This window comes from Castanea sativa, chromosome 5, assembly GCF_040712315.1.
Source record: "Castanea sativa cultivar Marrone di Chiusa Pesio chromosome 5, ASM4071231v1".
Taxonomy (NCBI): Eukaryota; Viridiplantae; Streptophyta; class Magnoliopsida; order Fagales; family Fagaceae; genus Castanea; species Castanea sativa.
In genome coordinates, this window is record NC_134017.1 from 59,351,556 (window position 1) to 59,372,935 (window position 21,380).

At 33.4% G+C, this 21,380-nt stretch overlaps 2 protein-coding genes and 1 pseudogene across 8 annotated transcripts; 2 read left to right on the plus strand and 1 right to left on the minus strand.

The window, feature by feature from the left end:
• Positions 1-841: 841 nt before the first annotated feature.
• LOC142634448 (uncharacterized) lies at positions 842-3,168 on the minus strand. 3 transcript variants are annotated; one of them, XM_075808740.1, is made up of 2 exons: positions 1,928-3,168; positions 842-1,407 (listed from the first exon to the last, which is right to left on the minus strand). In XM_075808740.1, the coding sequence occupies exons 1-2, from the start codon at positions 2,615-2,617 to the stop codon at positions 1,042-1,044; spliced, it is 1,056 nt and encodes a 351-aa protein (XP_075664855.1). In that variant the 5' UTR covers positions 2,618-3,168; the 3' UTR covers positions 842-1,041. The 3 variants fall into 3 exon arrangements, with proteins under 3 accessions (XP_075664855.1, XP_075664857.1, XP_075664856.1); XM_075808742.1 differs by having other exon boundaries at positions 842-1,367; positions 1,924-3,168; XM_075808741.1 differs by having other exon boundaries at positions 842-1,391; positions 1,924-3,168.
• A 2,259-nt stretch (positions 3,169-5,427) lies between these two features.
• On the plus strand, positions 5,428-6,373 carry LOC142635523 (enoyl-CoA delta isomerase 2, peroxisomal-like; annotated as a pseudogene).
• Positions 6,374-12,022: 5,649 nt separating this feature from the next.
• On the plus strand, positions 12,023-17,457 carry LOC142636839 (protein TRIGALACTOSYLDIACYLGLYCEROL 1, chloroplastic-like). 5 transcript variants are annotated; one of them, XM_075811134.1, is made up of 4 exons: positions 12,023-12,162; positions 12,681-12,783; positions 15,784-16,054; positions 16,147-17,457. In XM_075811134.1, exons 3-4 carry the CDS (start codon positions 16,008-16,010, stop codon positions 17,144-17,146), a joined length of 1,047 nt encoding a protein of 348 aa, XP_075667249.1. In that variant the 5' UTR covers positions 12,023-12,162; positions 12,681-12,783; positions 15,784-16,007; the 3' UTR covers positions 17,147-17,457. The 5 variants fall into 5 exon arrangements, with proteins under 5 accessions (XP_075667249.1, XP_075667251.1, XP_075667252.1 ...); XM_075811136.1 differs by having other exon boundaries at positions 15,790-16,054; XM_075811137.1 differs by having other exon boundaries at positions 12,053-12,192; positions 16,130-17,457.
• The last annotated feature ends 3,923 nt before the right edge of the window (positions 17,458-21,380 follow it).

Here is a 21,380-nt window from a genome sequence, read left to right on the forward strand (position 1 = left end):
GTATGTTGTGCCAAATCAATTTCACGTGTGTGTATATATATAAGTTTTGTGAGTGAAAATTCTATGTAAATACATAAGAGTGTTACATACATTACAATACTTTTTTTTATCAAGTCACACTTATGAAACAATATAATACAATTAGAGCCTAACCCTCTACGTAAATATGTAAGAGTGTTAAAAGTGTTACACACATTACAATACTTTTTTTTATCAAGTCACACTTATAAAACAGCCTAACCCTCTACGTAAATAAGTAAAGAGTGTTAAAAGTGTTACATACATTACAATACTTTTTTTGATCAAGTCACACTTTTAAAACGTTATAATAGAATTAGAGCCTAACCCTTTAGGCTATAGGGAGAGAGAGAGAGAGAGAGAGAGAGAGAGAGAGAGAGAGAGAGAGAGAGAGAGAGAGAGAGAGAGAGAGAGAGAGAGAGAGAGAGAGAGAGAGAATGAATTAGACTTAGAATTAGAAATAAAAGTGAATAAAATATTCAAACATGAAATGGAGCATGCACAAATGGGACCTTTTTAAAAAAAAATGAAAAGTGCACAAATAGGATTAGAATTATTAACAAAAGTCAATCAAAAATGAAATAGAGCATGCACAAATGGAATTAGAATTATTAATAAAAAGGAATCAAACATGGAATAGAGCATGCACAAATGGGATTAGAATTAGTAACAAAAGCGAATCAAACATGAAATAGAGATTTAATTAGAATTGTTAACAAAAGTCAATCAATTAAACATGAAATAGAGCATGCATAAATGGGATTAGAAGTTGATTAACAAAAGTGAATCAAACATGAAACAGATGCACAAATGGGATTAGAATTATTGATAAAAGTGAATCAAACATGAAATAGAGCATGCACAAATGAGATTAGAATTTATGTACACCCAACAAAATAGGATTAAAATCTCTCTTTTGCTCTTTCTTTCTCTCTCTCTCTCTCTCTCTCTCTCTCTCTATCTTAATTCTTAGCTATAATTAAATGCATATTAATAAATTGTTTATTTACTAGTAAAGTAAGATCATTTTGGAGCTGATTGGGTCTTGTGGGAAGCCAAGGCATGGATGGAATCTGCAAGCTTGTTGATAGCATCAACAAGGCCATTAATGCCTTGCCTATTGATTTCTGTCTTAGATTCCTCAATCTTCAGCCTTCTCTCTTGCAAACTCAAAAGTTCTCTGTGCCTCCTTTCCTCTCTCTCCTCGCTTGCTTGAAGGGCTTCTGCTATGATAGAAGCGCTTTTGGAAATGGCAGTGCCCACTTCATGTGATGAGCTGCTTGCATTTGCAGTGCCACTGGTTCCCTCTCCACTTTCACCTCCTTTTCTCCTTCTCTTTGCTGGTGAGTCTGAATGCTCACTCGTATCAGAATCTAAGCTATCACACATCTCCAAATCATACACATATGGAACTAAATCAAACCAAAAATAAATAAATAAAATACTAACTAAAAAATATCAATTATGACTCATCTATAACCATCAACAGTGATGATGAAATCACTCAAATGTTACCTTCAATTTTCTTCTGAGATTAAATTAATATTAAAAACAGATATACATAGTTGCGAGTGGTATGACATTAAATTTTGTGCATCTCAGTTTTATAATTCTGCTGAAAGTACATTGCATAGAAGAGAAATTAAATTCCATAATAAATGTCATACGGTGAAGTTAAGGCATCAATTTTTTTTTCCTTGGGTGGAAAAATGAATGGCCAAAATTTTCTAAATGTAAAAAGAAAGTGCAGCTTTTGCTCCAAAGAGAGACAGAGAGATTAATAATACCTACATTGCTGATGCTCATATGAGTTTGCTTAATATATTATCCTGATATGCTAATCTTAGAACTCGAAAAATGCATAAAAGAGATAAGAGAGGTTTTTGATTCATTTAGAGAGAGTACCTACTGTGGGCATATGCTGAGAATATGTTAGAGCAGGTGGTGCTGCTAGTGATGGCAGTGGAGGAAGAGTAGGTGCTGGTGGTGCTGGTAGTGCTAATGTTGGAGGTGGAGGAGGAGTAGTAGTAGAGATGTGATGCTGTACTAGAGGCAAAGAAACAGGTCTGTCCATCACAAAGCCAACATTGGGATTGGAATCTACAGGCATAGGCACACCAGCACCAACCACAATCCTTTGACTTACATTTGCTCCTAGTTTCTTCTCCACAACCTCCACCAAAGCCTGATATATCTGAGGGGACATATTGGTGGGCAAGTTCCTCTCTTTTCTCTCATTCCTCTCGATCTTCCAATATGACCTTTCAACATTGGTTCCTTCTCCTCTCTCAGCTATCCTCCTCTCATAGTCCCTCACTTTCTTGTAATCTCTCATAAGGTTATCCCACTTGTCATTGCACTGGTTTTGGCTCCTGAAACACCCTTTTCTCCAACAATAATCTTCAACCCATTTCCATCTTGGCTCTACAGATTTGTTCCTCCCTAAGCTCCCTTCACTACTAGTGTCCCCACCACTACTTCTCTTCGTTCTTCTCTCGTCATCCATCTTCTTTGCATCAATCAAAATCATTGTCTCATCTGGCGTCCAGTTCCCTTTCCTATAGTCCCTCATTATACTATTGCCCCCTTGTTCAGCCATCAACCAAGTGCATGCAAGCAACACACTAACGAGTGAGAGAGAGAGAGGGTGTGTGTGCTTGTGTTTGAGAGAGAGAGAGAGAGAAAAGATGGAGAAAGAGAGCTAGTCTCTAGAAAAGATGGAAGAAGAGTGGCGTCATGCAGTGAAAATTTGGTCCTAGGGCCCTTATATATCTCTCTTTTGATTTGATGTGTTTGTGTGTGTTCAAAGTTCAAACTAGTCAAACCCCACAAAAGATTTCTAGTTCAGGTAAAACATAATTAAGGTAGACCTAAACATATGGATCAGTGGCTCTATAACCATAACACAGTCTGAGACAAAATGGGGTCTTGCTGTTTCCATGATTTTTGTGGTTTGTGTGAGCATCTGAAAATGATTACATTACAGGAAAATGATACACCAAAGATGTGTTGATGCATGTATTCACCATCTTTTTCTACTGCTCCTTTTTCTTAAAATTTTCAACCTTTTTGGAGCTTTAGCTTTGATTTGCACTCTCTCCCCTTAAAATCTTCAAAAATCTTCAAAGTTTAAAGGTGAAATCTAAATCTACTTATTCAAACCAGTGCTCCCCACAGAGTGAGGGGAACCCTGTGAGAGAGAGAGTCATGAAGCGTACCATTATAAGAAAAGGCCAAGCAAACCCATTCAAACTGACAGATCAACAAACCCCAAAAAATTTCAGAGAGAGAAAGAGAGAGATTTGAAGAGAAAAGATATGGTGTTTGTGTTAATGTGTATGAGCATGACTACCACTACCGCTACACGTGGTCAAGCCCCCAATCATCACACCCGTTTGAATTGCAAGTATTCATTATTTCATTATGTGTTAAAGACTTAAAGTTACTGCAATGGAAGCCAGTCCCAAAAGTGTAGGGCTTGTGGGACTCTATGACTCTATAATCTATTTTTGCCTCTCTTTTTGAGAACGAACTCAGTTGCACTTGCACCTATACCACAAGGAATTTTGTCTGTTTTATTTCTCATAGGCTCATAGCTCATCAATAGCTAAAAAAATTAAATGATGGAATATGATATGCAGTCACTTACACAAATTATAAAAAAAGGAAGTAATATTTCAGAACTTTTTAAAAGAAAAAAATTAAAATTTCATCTCTACCACTCTCATAAGGTGCATGGGAAATATTTTAGTAAAAAAAAAAGTTACTTTATTTTAGGACCTTTTCTTTTATTACAATCTAACGAGTACATGTTACACCTGTAAGAAAGTTTGTTCCTCACCTATATTCATGTATAGCTTGTCTTCTGCATAAAAATAAAAAGTTGTTAGACCCAGAACATTAATCAGATAGGCATGATATTTTGTGTCATTCCTCTGTGCAAACTTACTTTTGTTTGTATAGAATAACTGTGATGAACCAAATATTGCAACACTACTATCCTAAAAGGCACAACTTCAGATTCTCAAAAAAAAAAAAAAAAAAAAAGGCACAACTTCATCTTGCAGCTCATTGAGACTTCCTTTAAGCTTTATAATTACTTGTGTGTTTTTAAAAGTTATATTAAGCTAAATTATGTTACCGATGCAAGGCAAACTGTCTAAATTCTACAGATGAAAAGAAATTCCATATTTAAAAATTTTATGGTTGAGGGTTTAGTTCATACTGAAATTACAAGCTACTATTTAACAAACCACTTACAAACATTAATATAACATTCAGTAATCAGTATTAATATTAAAATAGAGTACAAATTTAACACTATAATTATTCAGCAAAAAGAAATTAAGACTATAATTTGGCAAAAAATAGTGAAGATGAAAGTTTGTACTCACTAGCCAAATGATTTGTTAACAAAATTAAGTTTATAATTAGAATGGTATCAATGTAATTGATATGCACAATGTTACATGCACACTATTTTTCACAATAAATTCAACAATTATTGAGTTATCAAGTTATAATTAATTCTCATATAAGTCTATCACTTATAATACTATATATATATATATATATATATATATAAAAGGAGAGAGTGAGAGACAGAGAGAAAATTTCAACCTATAACAATCATTTAATGATGATTTGCGTTTGTCTTTATCTCAAATCAAAACATCAATTTATATTGTTGTGTAGATGGTGTTTTAATCACGTATCTCTTTAATCTACTTTTAATACCGTTTTATTGTCTATTATTTAAAACTTATCGTCGGTTATAATAAAATTTGTGGAAAAAACAAAGAAGAAAAAAGTTGATCTCAGACCGACGGACTAATTAATGGGGTTTAGAACTTGAAAGAGAGAAGCCATGGGCCAATGTGTGCTTGGTGGATGGGTTGTAGACTTGTAGTTGTAGTGTCAATGATAGAGTGCGAAGCACTATAGTACAAATACTTTAATTTGTTGAAGAAAATCAAGCAGAAGAAATCTACATCAAAAGGCTAAACAGCCCCTAAATCCTAATCATTTGGTTAACCTCATAAATCATCATTAGTATAAATCCCATGCAATCGCAAAGAATATATATAATAATAATTGCAAGTTAAAATTCAACCCCTACCCTATCTCTAATTTACGTGACCACCCCCAAATTTTGGATTTTGTGAGTTCTGACGAAGAGGACAGTTTTGTCCTTTTTAGAAAATACAGATGTCAATTCGTCTTTTGAGGCAAGGACATTTAAAGCCTGGATGCCACGTAGGAAACCTTTTTTCTTCTTCTTTTTTTTTTTTTTTTTTTTTTTTTTTTTGCTTTTGTTTTTTATTATGCCAGCTAGGATATGAGAGTTGAGAGAGTTTGAGAGGGGTACTGGTTTGACTAGGATTTGACCAGAGAGGACAACTCTATGTTATGGGGGTCATGACTCATGAGCACCCTGACCAGTCTCTTTCGTTCTTAGTTTTTGGAGTCTAGCCTGCACTTTTTAGGGTACACCAAAGTTAAGGGTAGTTTTGTCATTGGCAAATGCAAAATAAAATAAGATAAAATAATAAAATTATGAGATAATTACACTTTACCCACCTGTGGTTTGCCTTTAATTCGATTTCCCTATTCGTGGTTTCATTTTTGACACTTTGCCCACCCACCTGAGGTTACCTTCGTTTATACTCCGTAACCCACCTCTGTTAATTTAAAGGGTAAATAAGTCTTTTTCCTCCCATTTTATATCTCTCTCCTCCTATAAAAAAAAAAAAGATTAAATATAGTATTAGCTTCTCACCATTCACAAACATGAAGAACATACACCCAAAAAACTAATACAAATCAAATCAAGCAATACCGTTTCAGCCTAACTCTCATCGAAACTCTCATCTTTGCTCTCTCCCAAGTCAAATCCCAAGCTGTCCATGGCTCCGCACTCATCACCACCGCCCACGGAAAATTCTTCTCCAACGGCTTCGACCTCGCATAGGCCCAATCCGCTGGCTCCTCCTCTAGCACCATAGATCGACTCCACCACTTGGTCGCTTCCTTCAAATCAATCATCTTCGCTCACCTCTCCCTCCCTATACCCATAATCGCGGCCCTCTCTGGCCACGCTGCCGCCGCCGGATTCCTCCTCGCGCTCAGCCATGACTATGTGATGAGGTGCGATCAGGGCTTGATGTACATGAGCAAGGTCGATATTGGCCTCACTTTCCTAGATTACTTCACGGCTCTGATGAGGTCAAAGATCAGCTCCGCCTCGGTTGGGCGTGATATATTATTGGCCGGGAGGAAGGTTAAGGGAGAAGAGGCGGTGAGGATGGGAATCGTGGACTTGGCGGCGCACGATAGCAAGAAGAAGAGGCTGTGAGGATGGTTAGGTCTTCATTTTCATAGCTGGGTTTTTCATGGTGTTTCATGGCTGGGTTTTTCATGGTGCTTTCTTGGCTAGGTTTTCATAGTTGGGCTTGATTTTCATGGTCGGGAAATTGGTGGATTTTTGTTCGGATACTGAGAAAAAAATGGTGGAAAGAAATTTCTATCTGAGTTCTTTTCTTTATTTCTGTGCTTGTTTTCATGTGCTTGGCTTCATTTGGATTTTTGTTTAGATTTTTCATTTTTTTAGTCTTTATTTGGAAAGAAAATCTTGATCTTCTTGGGAAAATTTTGAATACCCAGAAAATAGATCAAAACAAAAATCCTAGATGCTACAATGCAGTTTGAGGTGTTGTAGTCTGCTTTGTTTTTGTAGATTTATTGCCTTGGATCTAGGATCTTAGTTTGGTGAGCAAGTTGGATGGTATTGCTTGATTTGATTTGATTTGTATTAGTTTTCTGGGTGTATTCCTTGTTTGATTCAAGTGAGAGTGCATGGAGAGGTGTGTTTGATCTGATTTCTTTTTGATTTTTTGACAAAACTTGTTAGAGTAACGGAAATATTAGAGGTGGGTTACAGAGTATAAACAAAGGTAACCTCAGGTGGGCAAAGTGTCAAAAATGAAACGACGGGTAGGCAAATCGAATTAGAGGCAAACCACAGGTGGGTAAAGTGTAATTATCCCTAAAATTTTTAATAATTTCAATACTTTTCTAAGGAAAGATGTAAAAATTGTTCTTAAAAAATATCCATTTTGCTCCATAAACAAAATTGACGCTTAAACTATTTGAAAGTTCTTTATTCCTTTAAGTCTTTCGCTCCCTTCCAAGTCTTGACAACTTGATTTGATTACAAAAGAGCACTCGCATCAGTTATGAACAGGTAAAACATAGAATATATGTTTCAATACTAAAATATATAGAAATTTTTGCATGAGCAACAATTATTTATGCAAATGTTTGGGTAATCAGTGGTAAATAATGGAGGAGGAAGAGGAATAGTGACATTAACCTAAATTCAAATTTTTGTGCCTTACCCAATAACATAAATTAAACAAATTAGGGATTTGGATCTTGTGCAATAGTTAGTGTTATTTTACTTACCACCTACGTGATATATAAAAGTTGATTGAATAAAAATTCTATTGATCTTTCTAATTTTTTTTTTACCTTTTCAACTTTAATATCCCTCGTAGGATTGTAAGAAAAAATTTAGGAACCCTTTTATGCCAAACTTTGCCACAATTTTGATATAGTAGGTTATGGGTAATGGAGAAAAAATAATGGGTCAATATAAAAATGACAAACAACTAACTATACTTTATCATATAAAATAGTTATGAAAAAGAGTGCTGATAAAATATGTAGTCATATGAATTAGGGGTAAAGCCAGAGATTTTTGTTTGGGGCTAAGTTGTGACACTAATATATTTATCTAAACAACTCCCTCCCACCTCACACGCATATACACACACACACACACTTTTTATTTGATAAGTTATATATATATATATAGACACACACACACACCCAACAAAAAAAAGCTTAATATTTTCAATCAAAATTCTATTGGATGATGATCTTTCATAAAACAAAATTCATTTTTTTATCATTTTCATAGTAAAATTATTATAAAAAAAATTAATTTTAATACAAATTATCGAATTTTATACTAGAGTAAGTAAAAAAATATTTCAATTGAACTAATGAAATTTTCAAAAACATGAATGATAATCCAAAACTTGGAGGAATAAATTAGGCTCTAAAGTCTAAACATATTTGAGGTTATCTTACTCTAACCTATTGTGTGACAACTAAAGAAACATTTCACGTATAGTTTTAGTAATAAATTTTTTATTTTTTATTATTTTTTTATGAATCAATGACTTGTTAATTGCCATACAACGGATGAAAAAAGATAAATCCAAACATGTTTCGTGCTAAACTTTATTAAATATTTAACAAATATAAGAGCACAATTTACAATAAAAAATAAAATTGAGAAAAATATAGTTATGTCTTTATAACTATTAGACCAATTATTTTTTTTTAAGAACATCTTTTGTATGCTAAATTTTGAAAATATTAAAATACTTATATACATTTACTAAGAAAAATTCCAAAATTGGCCCCCACCCGTGTATGTAGCTCCGCCAATGCTATGAATTACTGAAGGGTAATTGTATGATACAGTATCTCTCTCTCTCTCTCTCTCTCTCTCTATTAATAACTATTGTATTTCCTTATTTTATAGTGGGCCACTGTGTCAGAACTTCAATTTGGAGTTTGAAAGAGATGCAAGACCACGTATCTGTAAGATCAGATGTCCACACCAACTATGGTGGTATCCCCACCCCACATATCCAAACCACTTCCATAAATTCTATAATTAATTGCATCTCATATATTTACACCCAAAAATAAAAGAAAAAAGAAAAAAGAAAAAGAAAAGGAAAGGTAAGAAATATTTGACAAAAATATTCTTTACAATATTTCATTATAAGAAATAAAATAAATATCAGATATTTATTGTTATTTCATGGGTTTCATTTAAGGTTTACAAACCAAATTTATGTACAACATAGAGACGTCATATTCATGTCATCCCACAAATGATAGGGAGGCTCCACTTTTTTTTTTTTAATCTGATATTTCCATGACAAAACCAAAACTTAGGCATTTCAGGCCTATCCCCATACTTGTTTTCCTCTTTTTCTAAATCTAAACTTCATGGGCTTTGGCCATGGCTTCGTTTGGGATTTTTTTTTTTTTTGCTTATTAATGGGCTTGATTCCTTTTGGACATAGGTGGCCTTTTGAATGAAGATTGAAGATTGTAGGCCAGTGTCACTCGTGGGTTGGGTCAGGCCTATGGCATAGGAAACAAAACAAAAACAAAAGTGTCCTCTACACTATTTTAGTTGTCTCTTCTCCTAATTAACTCAATGCTATTTCAATTCACCTAACCCCGACAATTCCTTTTTTAAGAATTTTTTTTATATTATCCGTATCATCTTTCTATTTTTATATTTTCTTTTCTCTCTCTCTCTCTCTCTCTCTCTCTCTCTCTCTCTCTCTCTCTCTCTCTCTCTCTATATATATATATATATATATATATATATCGATTTTTTGTGTAAATAAAAATTAAATTTCGAATTTTTTATTCAACTATCAGAAATTGTATCAGTTAAAATCACTTAAAAACATGTTTAGTGATTTGTTTTTTTATTTCAACTACCAAACTAAAGTTTTCAAAAAAAAAAAAGGACAACATTATATTATATAAAAGTGAAAATTATTTTTTTATGAAAATACAAAGACATAAAAAGTAAGCCAAAAATTATGCTTAAAATTTAAAATACAAAGAATCAATGTTTAAAGTTTATTTTTTTAGAAAAAATTAACGTCATGGAAATTCATAATGAGTTTTTATTCGAACACAACAAAGTCTCACAACATTTTTACAATATGGTAAGATGTTAACTCACCATAGGTATGAACAAAATTATTAATTTTTTCAATTAAGGGTATACCTAGTATTTTACATGATATTTTTTTATAGATATAATATAATCTTTTTTTTATATAGATATAATAAATCTTTTTTTAAAGAATATATCCTTTAAATTTGTGAAGCTAGTAGAAATTGGTAATAACAATGGATATTTTGCATATTACCAATACATTAGGGGGATATTGCCCCATTTAAAAGTTTATGGCGAGATTGAATTGTACCCCATAGTTAAAGGGGGGAGTGCAATTAATCAAAGATTAAATAAGACAGAAAATAAAAGAAAAACTAAATGCCCTGGACCAAATATCAACCTTAGGTACTTTTGTTATAATATATAAAATATGAAATAAAGTTAATAGAATAAAAACCAACATTTAAATTTTACTCAGATTTATCATGGTAGGCGTATGGGGTTAAAAACGAATAACTCTCTTGAGTTGGGCCCTTAACAGAAACAACTAATTTGTAGAGATAGGCTTAAAAACTAATTTTAAAATAATGAAAAGAAATTTAAAGTAAAAATACTTAAATACTGTAAGATAAAATAAATGAAGAAAGTTCTTCTTTTATAAACTCACCTAAGTTTGTCCAAGGAAGGCTAATACATAGTGATAATCACAATATAATTTTCAAGTTTTTTACAATAATCTCTCTCTCCAGACTTAAATCTTATATTTTTAGATCCCTTAACATGATGGATCTTTTCCTATTTATAGGTTAGTTGCTTCCATCTCAGATTTCCACTTGTAGGATGGATGATTCTTTAGGTGAGATACTTGTCTCATCTTTCCCCTCACCTCCTTTTGAGGTTGAGATGTGAATGTAACAGACTTTCAGATCATTGTTCAGGAGGATCATTCAGTCATAAATACAATATGACTAGTTGGTGTAATGTATTTAATGTGGAAAAGATAGTTGTTTTATCAGGAAGTTCCCTCCGACCTTCACTTGAGTAAATTATTATTCTTTTGCCAGATTGTATCCTAGGAATAGTCTGATAATCTTCGATTGCCTGCCTATGCTTCTGAGCTTGCCCTTCTCCTGGGCCCAAGTTTTTGATTCAAACATTCTTCAGGTTGGTCTTCTTGAAACAACACCAGGTGGTGGTCGGTTTTCAAACAAGTCTTCTGTGGGCCAAATCTTTTAACTTTGGATTTAAAATGCTTGGTTTGAGCCCAATTCTCTTTCAATAGCGCACAATTGAGCCTTCTTTAAGCTCAAACTAGGCCCAATCCTCTTTGATTTATTCTTCGCCCCCACAGTATGATAATGCATGTATGGTGTATTATGTTGATTTAGCCCAAGTGATTTTTTTTTTTTTTTGGTTGAGAACGACCCAGTGATTCAAATAAGTTTAATAATATTTTTAAAAAATGCCTATGATGTCTTATAGAAGGTAACTAACACTAAAAATATATTACACAAATTTTATTAAAAACATGTGCCATATTTAATACATTTTTTTTAATTATAAATATTAAATCTACATAATAAATTTTCATGTACTATAGATGAAGATGACTAAAGAAAAAATTTGATATAAAATACGGAAAAGGCTTATGGGAATTTTTTTTTAATACTAATAAATTCAATAATGGATATTGACACGTGACCGTACATATTATCCAAAAATTACCTCCAAATATAAACATTCTACCTCAAAAATAAAGGAAATTTTTTTTTCACAAACTAGTTTGGAGAGAAACCATTTAAACTTATCAAATATTTTTATATTGAGTGTAAAATTTAAAAATCTAACTGTTGGATTACATATTCTTATTATATTATTTATGCTTGCAAAATTTCAAGAAAATAAAAAATTAATTGTTATTTCATCAAATATATGTTAAAATTTCAAGTTTTTATAATCTAAAATTGTATATAAAAAATAAGTTTATTGTTCAAATAGTAAATAAAATTCAATTTAAACGAAATTTGATATGCATGTTAAAAACGTAAGGAATATAAAATTTAATGGTTAAATTTTTAAAATTTACAAAAAAAAAATATGATAAATTTGAAAAATTTATCTCCAAACTAGTTTGGAAAAAAACTTTCTTCTAACAAAAAAAAAAAAAAAAAAAAAAATCATCAAATAGGCAAGTTTTTTTATACCACTAATGCTAAATACCAATATGCCAAGTCAGATTCTTGCAAAATAAATAAATAAATAAAGAGGTAGGCGGTAGTGCGTGCAAAGCTTTTAAACCCAACTTCGCTTCAACCAAAGAAGTCGCCGGAGATATTGCCGGAGACGAAGAGAAGCCGCCGGTAACTCCGCCTCCCACTACTGTCATCAGGGTTAGACCTACAAACAAACCTGAAACCTTCACAAATTTCTGGGGTTAAATAATAATCCATTTGTTTAAGAATTTCACAACTGCATCTGCCATAGAATTTCTCTTACCTTTTTGAGTTCAATATTATCTTTAATGGGTATAAATTTCTGGGGTCGGTCAAGTAAAATTATATATCTAGTTGTGTTCCTTCATAGATTCTTGTACTGGGTTTTTTGAGTTTTGGTGTTTTTATATTCTTTGCTACTGCTTTTGCTCTTTTTGCTGCTCAAGTGGGGTCTAATTCTACTGTTTTTTCTCAAAACCGTGCCTTGCCTTTAGCTTTTGTGTTTAATTTCTGGTTTTTTGTTTTCCCCAAAGATCTAATGTGGCATATTAATATTGTAGGGTGTAAATGTGGCCTTTTACACCACATCCTTTATACCATATATATATATATTTTTTATAATATAAGTCTCTCTCTCTCTCTCTCTCTCTCTCTCCTTTTTACAGGCACCAGCGAAGCGAGGAAACGCAGTGAACACACTACACAACACAATCACAGCCAAGCCACCCTCTGCAGCCTCACTCCCAAATGGTTCTTATACTTTTTTAGGTAAGGTTTTGTAACTATCATTCCACATTTACATTTAATTTAGTTTTTTTTTTTTAATAATTATTTTGCATCTATAGCTATTATCTATATAAAAATAATTTCCATGATTGATTATGCTCCTGATTATTTGCTGGGATTTTATGCCATATGTGTATTTGTTGTTTTAAAATTTGAAGGAGTACTAAATGGTGCACTGTGTCTGTGTGAGAGAGAGAGAGAGCTTACTTTTCTGAAACCATGTTAAGTAAGGTCAGACCCAGTTGTGATTTTCCAATGTTGCTTTCCTTTTCTTCAAACGCTATACATGCTTTACCAAGTGCTTTCAAGATAAAGCCTATAACAAGGCTTTTATGTTGTGGTCGGACGGTGATAGTTAGTACCCATTGGAGAAGTATATGGAGATTGCAAGTGTAAATTGTATTGGGAGATAATTGTGGATACAGGGCACCTATATCTTCATAATGATATAGGTAAAGAAATGTGGGGCCTTGTAGTTTGCTTGTTTTGGATTTGCTGGGTCATGCAAAAGGCGATAATTGAACTATTTGAAGAATTTTTGGGAGGAAGCAAATGTTGGAGGGCACACTTTGGTGAACAGTATAGTAATGAAATTTGGAAGGCAATTCCTTTGTGTATGATGTGGTTTCTGTGGAGAGAGGATTGCACATACTTTTGAGGTTTGTGAATTACTAGTAACTTGGATCTCTTGTTTGGGTCAAGGAATTGGTTTGGGAATCATTCATCAGATATTTGGAATTTCGTCCCGTTATGTTTGATGTGGCTATTGTGGTTTGAGTGAAATAGTCTGATTTTCGAAGATAAGGAAAGATCAAGGGTCCAGTTGGAGTTATTGCTGAATAGAACTCTGTTTGATTGGGCTCTTGCGTGGGGTCTTACAAATTGCCACTTCCTATTTTGCGCATAATTCTTTTGCCTCAGAGCAGCTTGACCTCCAAATCTCCTCTCCCTGCAAATTTTCTTTTCTTCAAAGCGATAAGATTGTTTAAAAAATGTTGTCGGCATTACATGTTTGATGATATTTTGTATGAAAGATGGTTGTAGTAAATTATAATCGGTTCTGCATGACTCCTTTGCCACCATTTATTTGGCAATATGTCTAATTGTTTGATGAGATAATGGATAGAGGACAATTGTGATTTAGTATATTAGACCAATTTAGGAATTGTATAACTATAGAGATTGTTATGGTCCATGTAGGTCCTGATATATTATGCCTTAATAGTTAAATTGTATCTAACTAATGGTTCAAACAGTTATCATAATAATGGAGCGATATTAAGAAGATTAACATGGCTGTAAAAATAAGGGAATTATTTTAAAAGGCCCTTGGAGATTTGGCTTTGCACTTTGGTGAAATTGTGTTCAAACTTTATAAGCATATTTAACCCCCCCTCTCCCAAACCTTTCACAACTACTTTAGGAACGGCAGATCATGGCATTTTACCGTGCTATTCTAATTGATGAGTCATGAGAGAATTGAGCTGGTTTGCACTAAGTGATGCACAAAAAGTAGGGTTCGTGCTTAGTTCTAGGAAAAACACTAGTCATAAATTCTTTGAGTCCGATAACTTGATGATTTGTAGGCACCAAACAATTAGAAAATGGTTAGGGGCATAACTGGGTTTGTGCCAATCCAGCTAAATTCTTTTATCTTTTATTTGTTTATCATGCATAGTATCATCAAACCTTCATCTTAGAGGTATCTTTTACAAACCCTCCAGCTCAGATTGAGAGGTGCAACCCCTCCACAGAAAGGTGAGCAAGGCATCAACCTTCAGGAGAGCTTTCAATAATGCATCCAAATCACTCATGCTTAGAAAAGGATGCAATCATATCTCCAATCAAACCATTACAATTTGCCTTTAAATTAGTAACATAATATAATAAAAATCTCAATGGCTCAATGCATGTATCTTTTATACACTTATTTTCATCAATATTGTTTGATCATGGTATAAATGTTGAAAATTTTATTGATACAATTTGATAAAATGGAAAATATAGAGAACTGTTTGGAAATGTTTTGTTTGATAATTTTGGAAAATCTATTTTAAACAAGAATTGAAAAACTGTAAATCACTTTAACACCCAGTGTGAATGCCCTGTTTTACATCTAGTAACAGTGGGTGTTTTGGATGGCGTTGATATAACACTGGTTGGCAAGTCTTGGATAAATGATAAATTCTCCTAGTAGGTCATGCCTAGAGCACTTTAATGAGGCCTAAGTGGGTTTTTTTTTTTTTTTGGGAGTACGCATTCCAGTGTATAAGAGATGAAGATATGAAAATTAAGTTTCCATTGAAAAAGGCTCTTGTTGTCGAAAAAGAGTGGACACCATAGGTTTGAAATACCATTGTATCAATAAAAATAATAATAGATACAAAAGAACTCAAGTTGCCTCGCATATAGAGTTGATCGGTTATACTAGGCTTTTTCATTGGGAGGCTTTTTACCTTCACAAAAATAGCATTATTTTTGCATTGTAATTTCTTTCCCTTTTTATTTTTTTTTTTATTTTTTAAATTGTTGGTATAACTTCAACTTAGGACTTATCACACCCCATCCAACTTCATCCTTCACTTCTTGAGACGAGCTCGAGGATTTTTTTTTTCCTTTCCCTCAAACCTAAGATGGCTATCTCTGATTGTTTTATTGTTTTGTTTGAGTGAAGCTAAGATTAAGATTGTGTCTATGTATGGGCTATACGTGCTGAAATTATTTGTAAACATTTTACAGAGAAATTCCAAGATAATAAGAGAATCTCAGGATGTCTTCTTACCTTCATACAGTGTAATGGGATTCCCCAAACCTGATACTGACTTATTACACTTCTTAACCTGATCTCTGTTGATTGGACCACTTATAGCTCACTGAATTTTTTTATTTTATTGATAGTTTCTTCCATTTTGAAGATGAAGTTCATAATTATCTGTTTACTCTGTTCATGTCACATCCCATTTCTTATAATTTTGTTGGTAGATTCAGGTTTCACCCTCAATTGAGACAACTATTGCTTGGTCTCACTGCTGTTTGGCTACAGTATTTTTAGAAGAGCCCATTCCACCCAATGATATTGGGTTCCGTAATTTTTTGAGGTATTGTGACACAGATTACAGAATCTTTGTCACCAGTCTGGCTCTCTCTCTCTCTCTCTCTCTCTACCATACAAAAGCCTGAAATCAGATTATCAACAGCTGGAAACCATGCAGACTGTTTCACATCTTCATTCATCCTTGTACTTCTCTAACAGGTTTCTCTCTCTCTCTCTCTCTCTTGCATGCATGTACATGCTTTGTGCTTGATGTCTATCAACTTCTTATTTAAGTTTTAAACAATTTGCAGAAGAAACACTATAAATCCAGATAGGCGGACAAAAATGCAATCCTCTTATCAACTTCGCTTTGCAGTAAGACCTTCGACTTATAAATTTCTAATGCCTGTGCCACCAACTAGATTGTGTGCAACTCCCAACAAAGATGATGGTTACCCGTCTGTCCATGTGTTAGAAGAAGATACAAATACCAACCACGCACCTAATCCGGAACCAGAGACTTTATTTAGCAAATGGTCACCACCTAGGTATCTGTGGAGGGGATTGACAGTTCTTATACTGGCAGGGCAGGTTATTATCAGGACAATAAAGGGAAAAGTCCACTGGAGGAATACTATCCAACAGCTGGAGAGAGTTGGGCCAAGATCGTTGGGTGTCTGTCTTCTAACTTCAGCTTTTGTTGGTATGGCTTTCACCATCCAATTTGTTAGGGAATTCACCAGATTGGGATTAAACAGATCTATTGGTGGGGTATTAGCACTGGCCTTCTCAAGGGAGCTGAGCCCCGTGGTTACATCAATAGTTGTTGCGGGGCGAATTGGAAGTGCATTTGCAGCAGAGTTAGGAACAATGCAGGTTTCTGAGCAAACTGACACATTAAGAGTCCTTGGGGCAGACCCTGTTGATTATCTTGTGACTCCTAGGGTACTTGCCTCCTGTATTGCGCTGCCATTTTTGACTCTTATGTGTTTCACAATGGGGTTGGCATCTAGTGCGCTCTTGGCTGATAGTGTTTATGGGATAAGCATTAACATTATCTTGGATTCTGCTCAGAGAGCACTTAGAGCTTGGGACATAATTAGCGCGATGATAAAGTCGCAAGTGTTTGGTGCAATAATATCTATTGTGAGCTGTGCATGGGGGGTTACTACTTTGGGAGGTGCTAAAGGTGTTGGGGAGTCTACTACTTCAGCTGTGGTTATCTCACTTGTTGGTATCTTTATGGCTGACTTTGCACTCTCTTATGTCTTCTTCCAAGGCGCTGGAGATTCACTTAAGAATTGCGTATAAACAGTTGGTGAGTCTGTTGTTTAACGGGAGTTTCTGCCATTCTTGTCAGTCAATGGATATTGCCTAGAATTTAGATGAGCAAAACACACATCATGTATAAATAGTAGCTACTTTATGAATTTTAGCCATTGTGCATTCCAACTTGATTTCCCCTTTCTATTACTTTATTTTTTAGGGTGGGGAGTGTTGGGGATGTCGCTTCCCCCATTATATGTTGACTTCCATATTTTTTGTTTAAGGACTTCTATAGGCAATGTTGATTCCTCCTTTTTTAATATCCAAGACAAGATGAATAAGTGGATTTTGGTTAATAGTATTTTTTTTAATAATTAATTTTCAATGTAGGATCACTTTGAACATTTTGGGAGCCTTTTCATAATTCTCTCTTGAAGGGACAAATTCAGGTATACACAACACATAACATACCTGACGATGCTAGACAACAAGTCTATGTTGAAATTGTCTTTCCAAAAGGCAAATATTCTGAAATCGTCTTTGCAAAGGTCAAGTTCAAAAATCGTTTTTCCAAAAGACGAGTTCTAGACTTGTCTTTGGGAAAAATGAGTTCAAAATTAAAACTAAAATAATCTTTTAAAGATGTTTATAGAGTTTACATTTCAATGTATAAATCTATATGTCCAAATTGATATTGGATGGCGAAGGCGTCAACCATGAGTTCCAAGAGTTTATAATCAAAGAGATGTGTCAAAGATGAGTTACAATCTCCTTTTACATGTGCATTGTACAACTCCAATTGAGTCGCACCTACATTTATACATAGACTATTATAGGGTGACATGAAAAAAGCAGGAGTTCGCTAACATTTCAATTAACTAGTCTTTGGAGTGTTGGACATGTTGTGACTTATGATAGGTATGCTTAGTCAAGAAATTGCAAAGCAACATTACACAAACGTCACTTAAAAACCATTGTGGTCAAAATTATATGAGAAAGGATGTGAGTTTGAGGTGCTAAAGGGAAGGTCTATGAGCGAGCCATCAATTTCATTAGCAAAACTATTAACTTAAAATATGATTAGGAGATATTTGACTTTTGAGATTCAAGCAACAATGATTTTTCGAATATCTACCTACACATCTAAGATGTTAAAAAGTTTATGCTTATGTCTAACAAGTTTGCTGTTAATTTATGGTTGTGTAAAACTGTTTGTTTATGTTAAGTCATTACTTTTAAATGAATTAGTCGCTAATCCGTGCGATGCACAAGAAAATTCGAAAATGAAATATTTATTAAGGAGTTTGATAATTGTTCTCTTCTTTGAAGAAAAGGAATGCAAACTAAGTAGTTCATATTCTTAGTATAGTGGTTTGTTGGAGGGAAAAAAGACTTTTGTATTGTTTAGTTGGTTTGTATATTTTCTTTTTCCAGAATATAGTCTGAATTTTTTATTAGTCATGTGAATTTGGATAAAAAATTCATTAAATAACTTATTGCTCCACAATTGATTTTCCAACTGCTGTAATTGCAGTTAACACCTTCCTTTTGAATGAGATCAATATTGTTGGCCTGAAAAGTATGAAACAAAAATGCCATGAGCGTAGCAACAGAAATGTGCAAAGTCCTTCTCTAGTGTTACTGCTCAAGGCACCTTTTGAGGGAACTTTGCTGGAGAAATATAGCTACATAGGGCTGATTGAACATTTGATAGAAGTGGAGACAAACAACAAAGTCAAAATTCTAATCCAATTACCGTGGGTATCAATCTATGCTGACATAGAACATTTGATAGAAGTGGAGACAAACAATAAAGTCAAAACTCTAATTCAATTACTTTGGGTATTAATCTACGCTGACACAGAAAATTTGATACAAATATTTGGCATGGTAATACATACACAAATTTCTCATCCCACTATCACAAAGGAAGGCTGCTACAATATTGAAAACTCTAATCTAATTACCTTGGGTATCAATCTATGCTGATATAGATATTTGGCATTGTAATACATACACAGATTTCTCATTCCACTATCACAAAGGGAATTGGGAAAATTTATTTAGCTGCAACAATATTAATTTATATAACAATGCCTTATTTTGCACACACTACACGAATTAATCTGAGTTGCACTAAAGTCATTAGAGTCACTCATGATAAGACCCATTCCAAAAACTCAAGATGAACAGACCATAAAGAGGTAGAGCTCCGATTAAAAACTATCCACACCATAGCACGAAAGAGGTAGTAACAAAATGTAAAAAAAGAATAAAAAACATTAAGTAAAAGAATAGAGCACAAAACAAACTAGGATTTAGAGATACCTCAACTGAATCATCCAGTTTCCTGTTAGTATTTATATACTGTGAGGAGAGGAGACAGGAAGACAAAGAGGCTGTTGTTAGAAGGTGGGGAAGGGGAAGGAACTAAACGTGGAGAGACTGGAATTTTAAACAGTGCAACAAAAGGAAAGGAAATACAGAAAGTTGTAACTATGATTTTCAAAGGGTTTTTGGTTGAAAAGGCTTGGGTTTTGGCTTTATGGTGGAATTAAATTTACAAGAAGTGGGCTGTTGGAATTAAATTTATAAGAAGCGGGCTTTATGATGGAGATAGACTGAAAATTATTTTAATTTTATCAGTATTTTTAAATTGATTAAAACTATTTTAAAATTGTAAGACAAATTTAGGAAAGATGATGGGAATGACATGGCTACTGATGTGGCTTAACAAGAGCGTAGCACCATTAAATACTATGCTTTAACTTTTAGTATTATATAGAGAGATATATAGATTGCATGTGGTTTGTTATACCTTCAAAAAATATTATATATATATATATATATATATATATATATATATATATATATATATATATATATATATTGATGATGCAAAGAAAATCAGTAGGCTGGATGCTTCGGACTTGAAATGACCACTTGCTCTCTCAATGGCCTGAAAAAAAAATAAAAGCGATCAAAGGTGACCGGGGTTGCCAGCCAAGAACCCTCCGATGGCGAAATTAGTTTTCTCTCTATATTTTTGGAGTTCCAATTTTTTGGGAGCAATAAAAACGTACATTTCATTAGTCTGAACGGGTGTTTATATAGTGTCCTAGGAGCAGTCATTGGAATTGTAACCTCTCCTGGATTTGAGGAGGTCGGGGGTTCATGGATAACTCCTACAACCGTTTAGGAGTTATATCTTCTTATACAATGGTCACCTGAAGTTATGCGTAAATTACGAAGTGGTAAAATGTACTTAGTAATTCCTAAGTGTAAAGGCCTCATCCAGGGGTCTTCATGTGGACGAATTCCTTCAGGACGAGGCTGTGCACTTCCCTTGGACGAGGGATGTTGCTTTGTTTTCGTCCAAGGATGGCCATGCGCGTTAGCCTCGTCTTAATGCTAACTCCTGGACGACTGCCGGTGTGATGACCATGGACGATCTGAGTATCTCCATCCCTCATCATATATATATATATATATATATATATATATATATATATATATATATATATATATTTGTGTGTGTGTGTGTGTGTATTTGCTTGTATGTATGTATAATATTTATTTAAATAAATTATTCAAATTCTTCATTCTCTTAAAAGAGATTATTATGATAATCAAAATTTTATTCTCTAATTTTTATTAAGTTTTGGTTATCATACTAAATATGTATAATTTATTCTCTAAATTTTATTGTAGATAATTTGTTCTCCCAAAAAATTAAACAATTTCAAAAAGTAATTTCCACTACTCTATTTTTACAAATATATAATTTTATCATTTTAATGTTTTTGATTGATATTATTATTTTTTGAAATGATCCATATTCTTCTAACTATTTTTATTATGCATTATATTTTCCTAGTATCTTTTGATGCAATTAAAATTTTTTAAGGTTCAAAGTTATTATTCAAATTTCTCATTCTCTTTAGGAGATTATTATGATAACCAAAACTTATCATATAATTGCAATTGATATCATTCAAATAATTGATAGTACTTTCAACTCAAACTTGTATTTCCTCATTCTTAAGTAGGTACACCAAATTGGACCGAAGTGATCTGAAATAGACCAAGTGGACCAAATAGACCTAAGTGAAATGAATGGACCAAATTAAAGTGATAGACCAAAGTGGACCAAATTAGACATAATGTACCAAATTGTACTGAATTGGACAGAATGGACTATTTTATTACATTCTTAGTTTTTACTTTTTTAATTAGTGTGTTTGACTAACGTGAGTGTTTTAAAAGAGGTAGTTATTTA

Coding starts and splice junctions, on each gene's coding strand:
- LOC142634448 (XM_075808740.1), bottom strand. CDS start 2,617: ATGGCTGAACAAGGGGGCAATAGTATAATGAGGGACTATAGGAAAGGG. Junction 1,408..1,927: donor ATTCTCAGCATATGCCCACA/GTAGGTACTCTC, acceptor TATGATTTGGAG/ATGTGTGATAGCTTAGATTC.
- LOC142636839 (XM_075811134.1), top strand. CDS start 16,008: ATGCAGACTGTTTCACATCTTCATTCATCCTTGTACTTCTCTAACAG. Junction 16,055..16,146: donor TCCTTGTACTTCTCTAACAG/GTTTCTCTCTCT, acceptor AACAATTTGCAG/AAGAAACACTATAAATCCAG.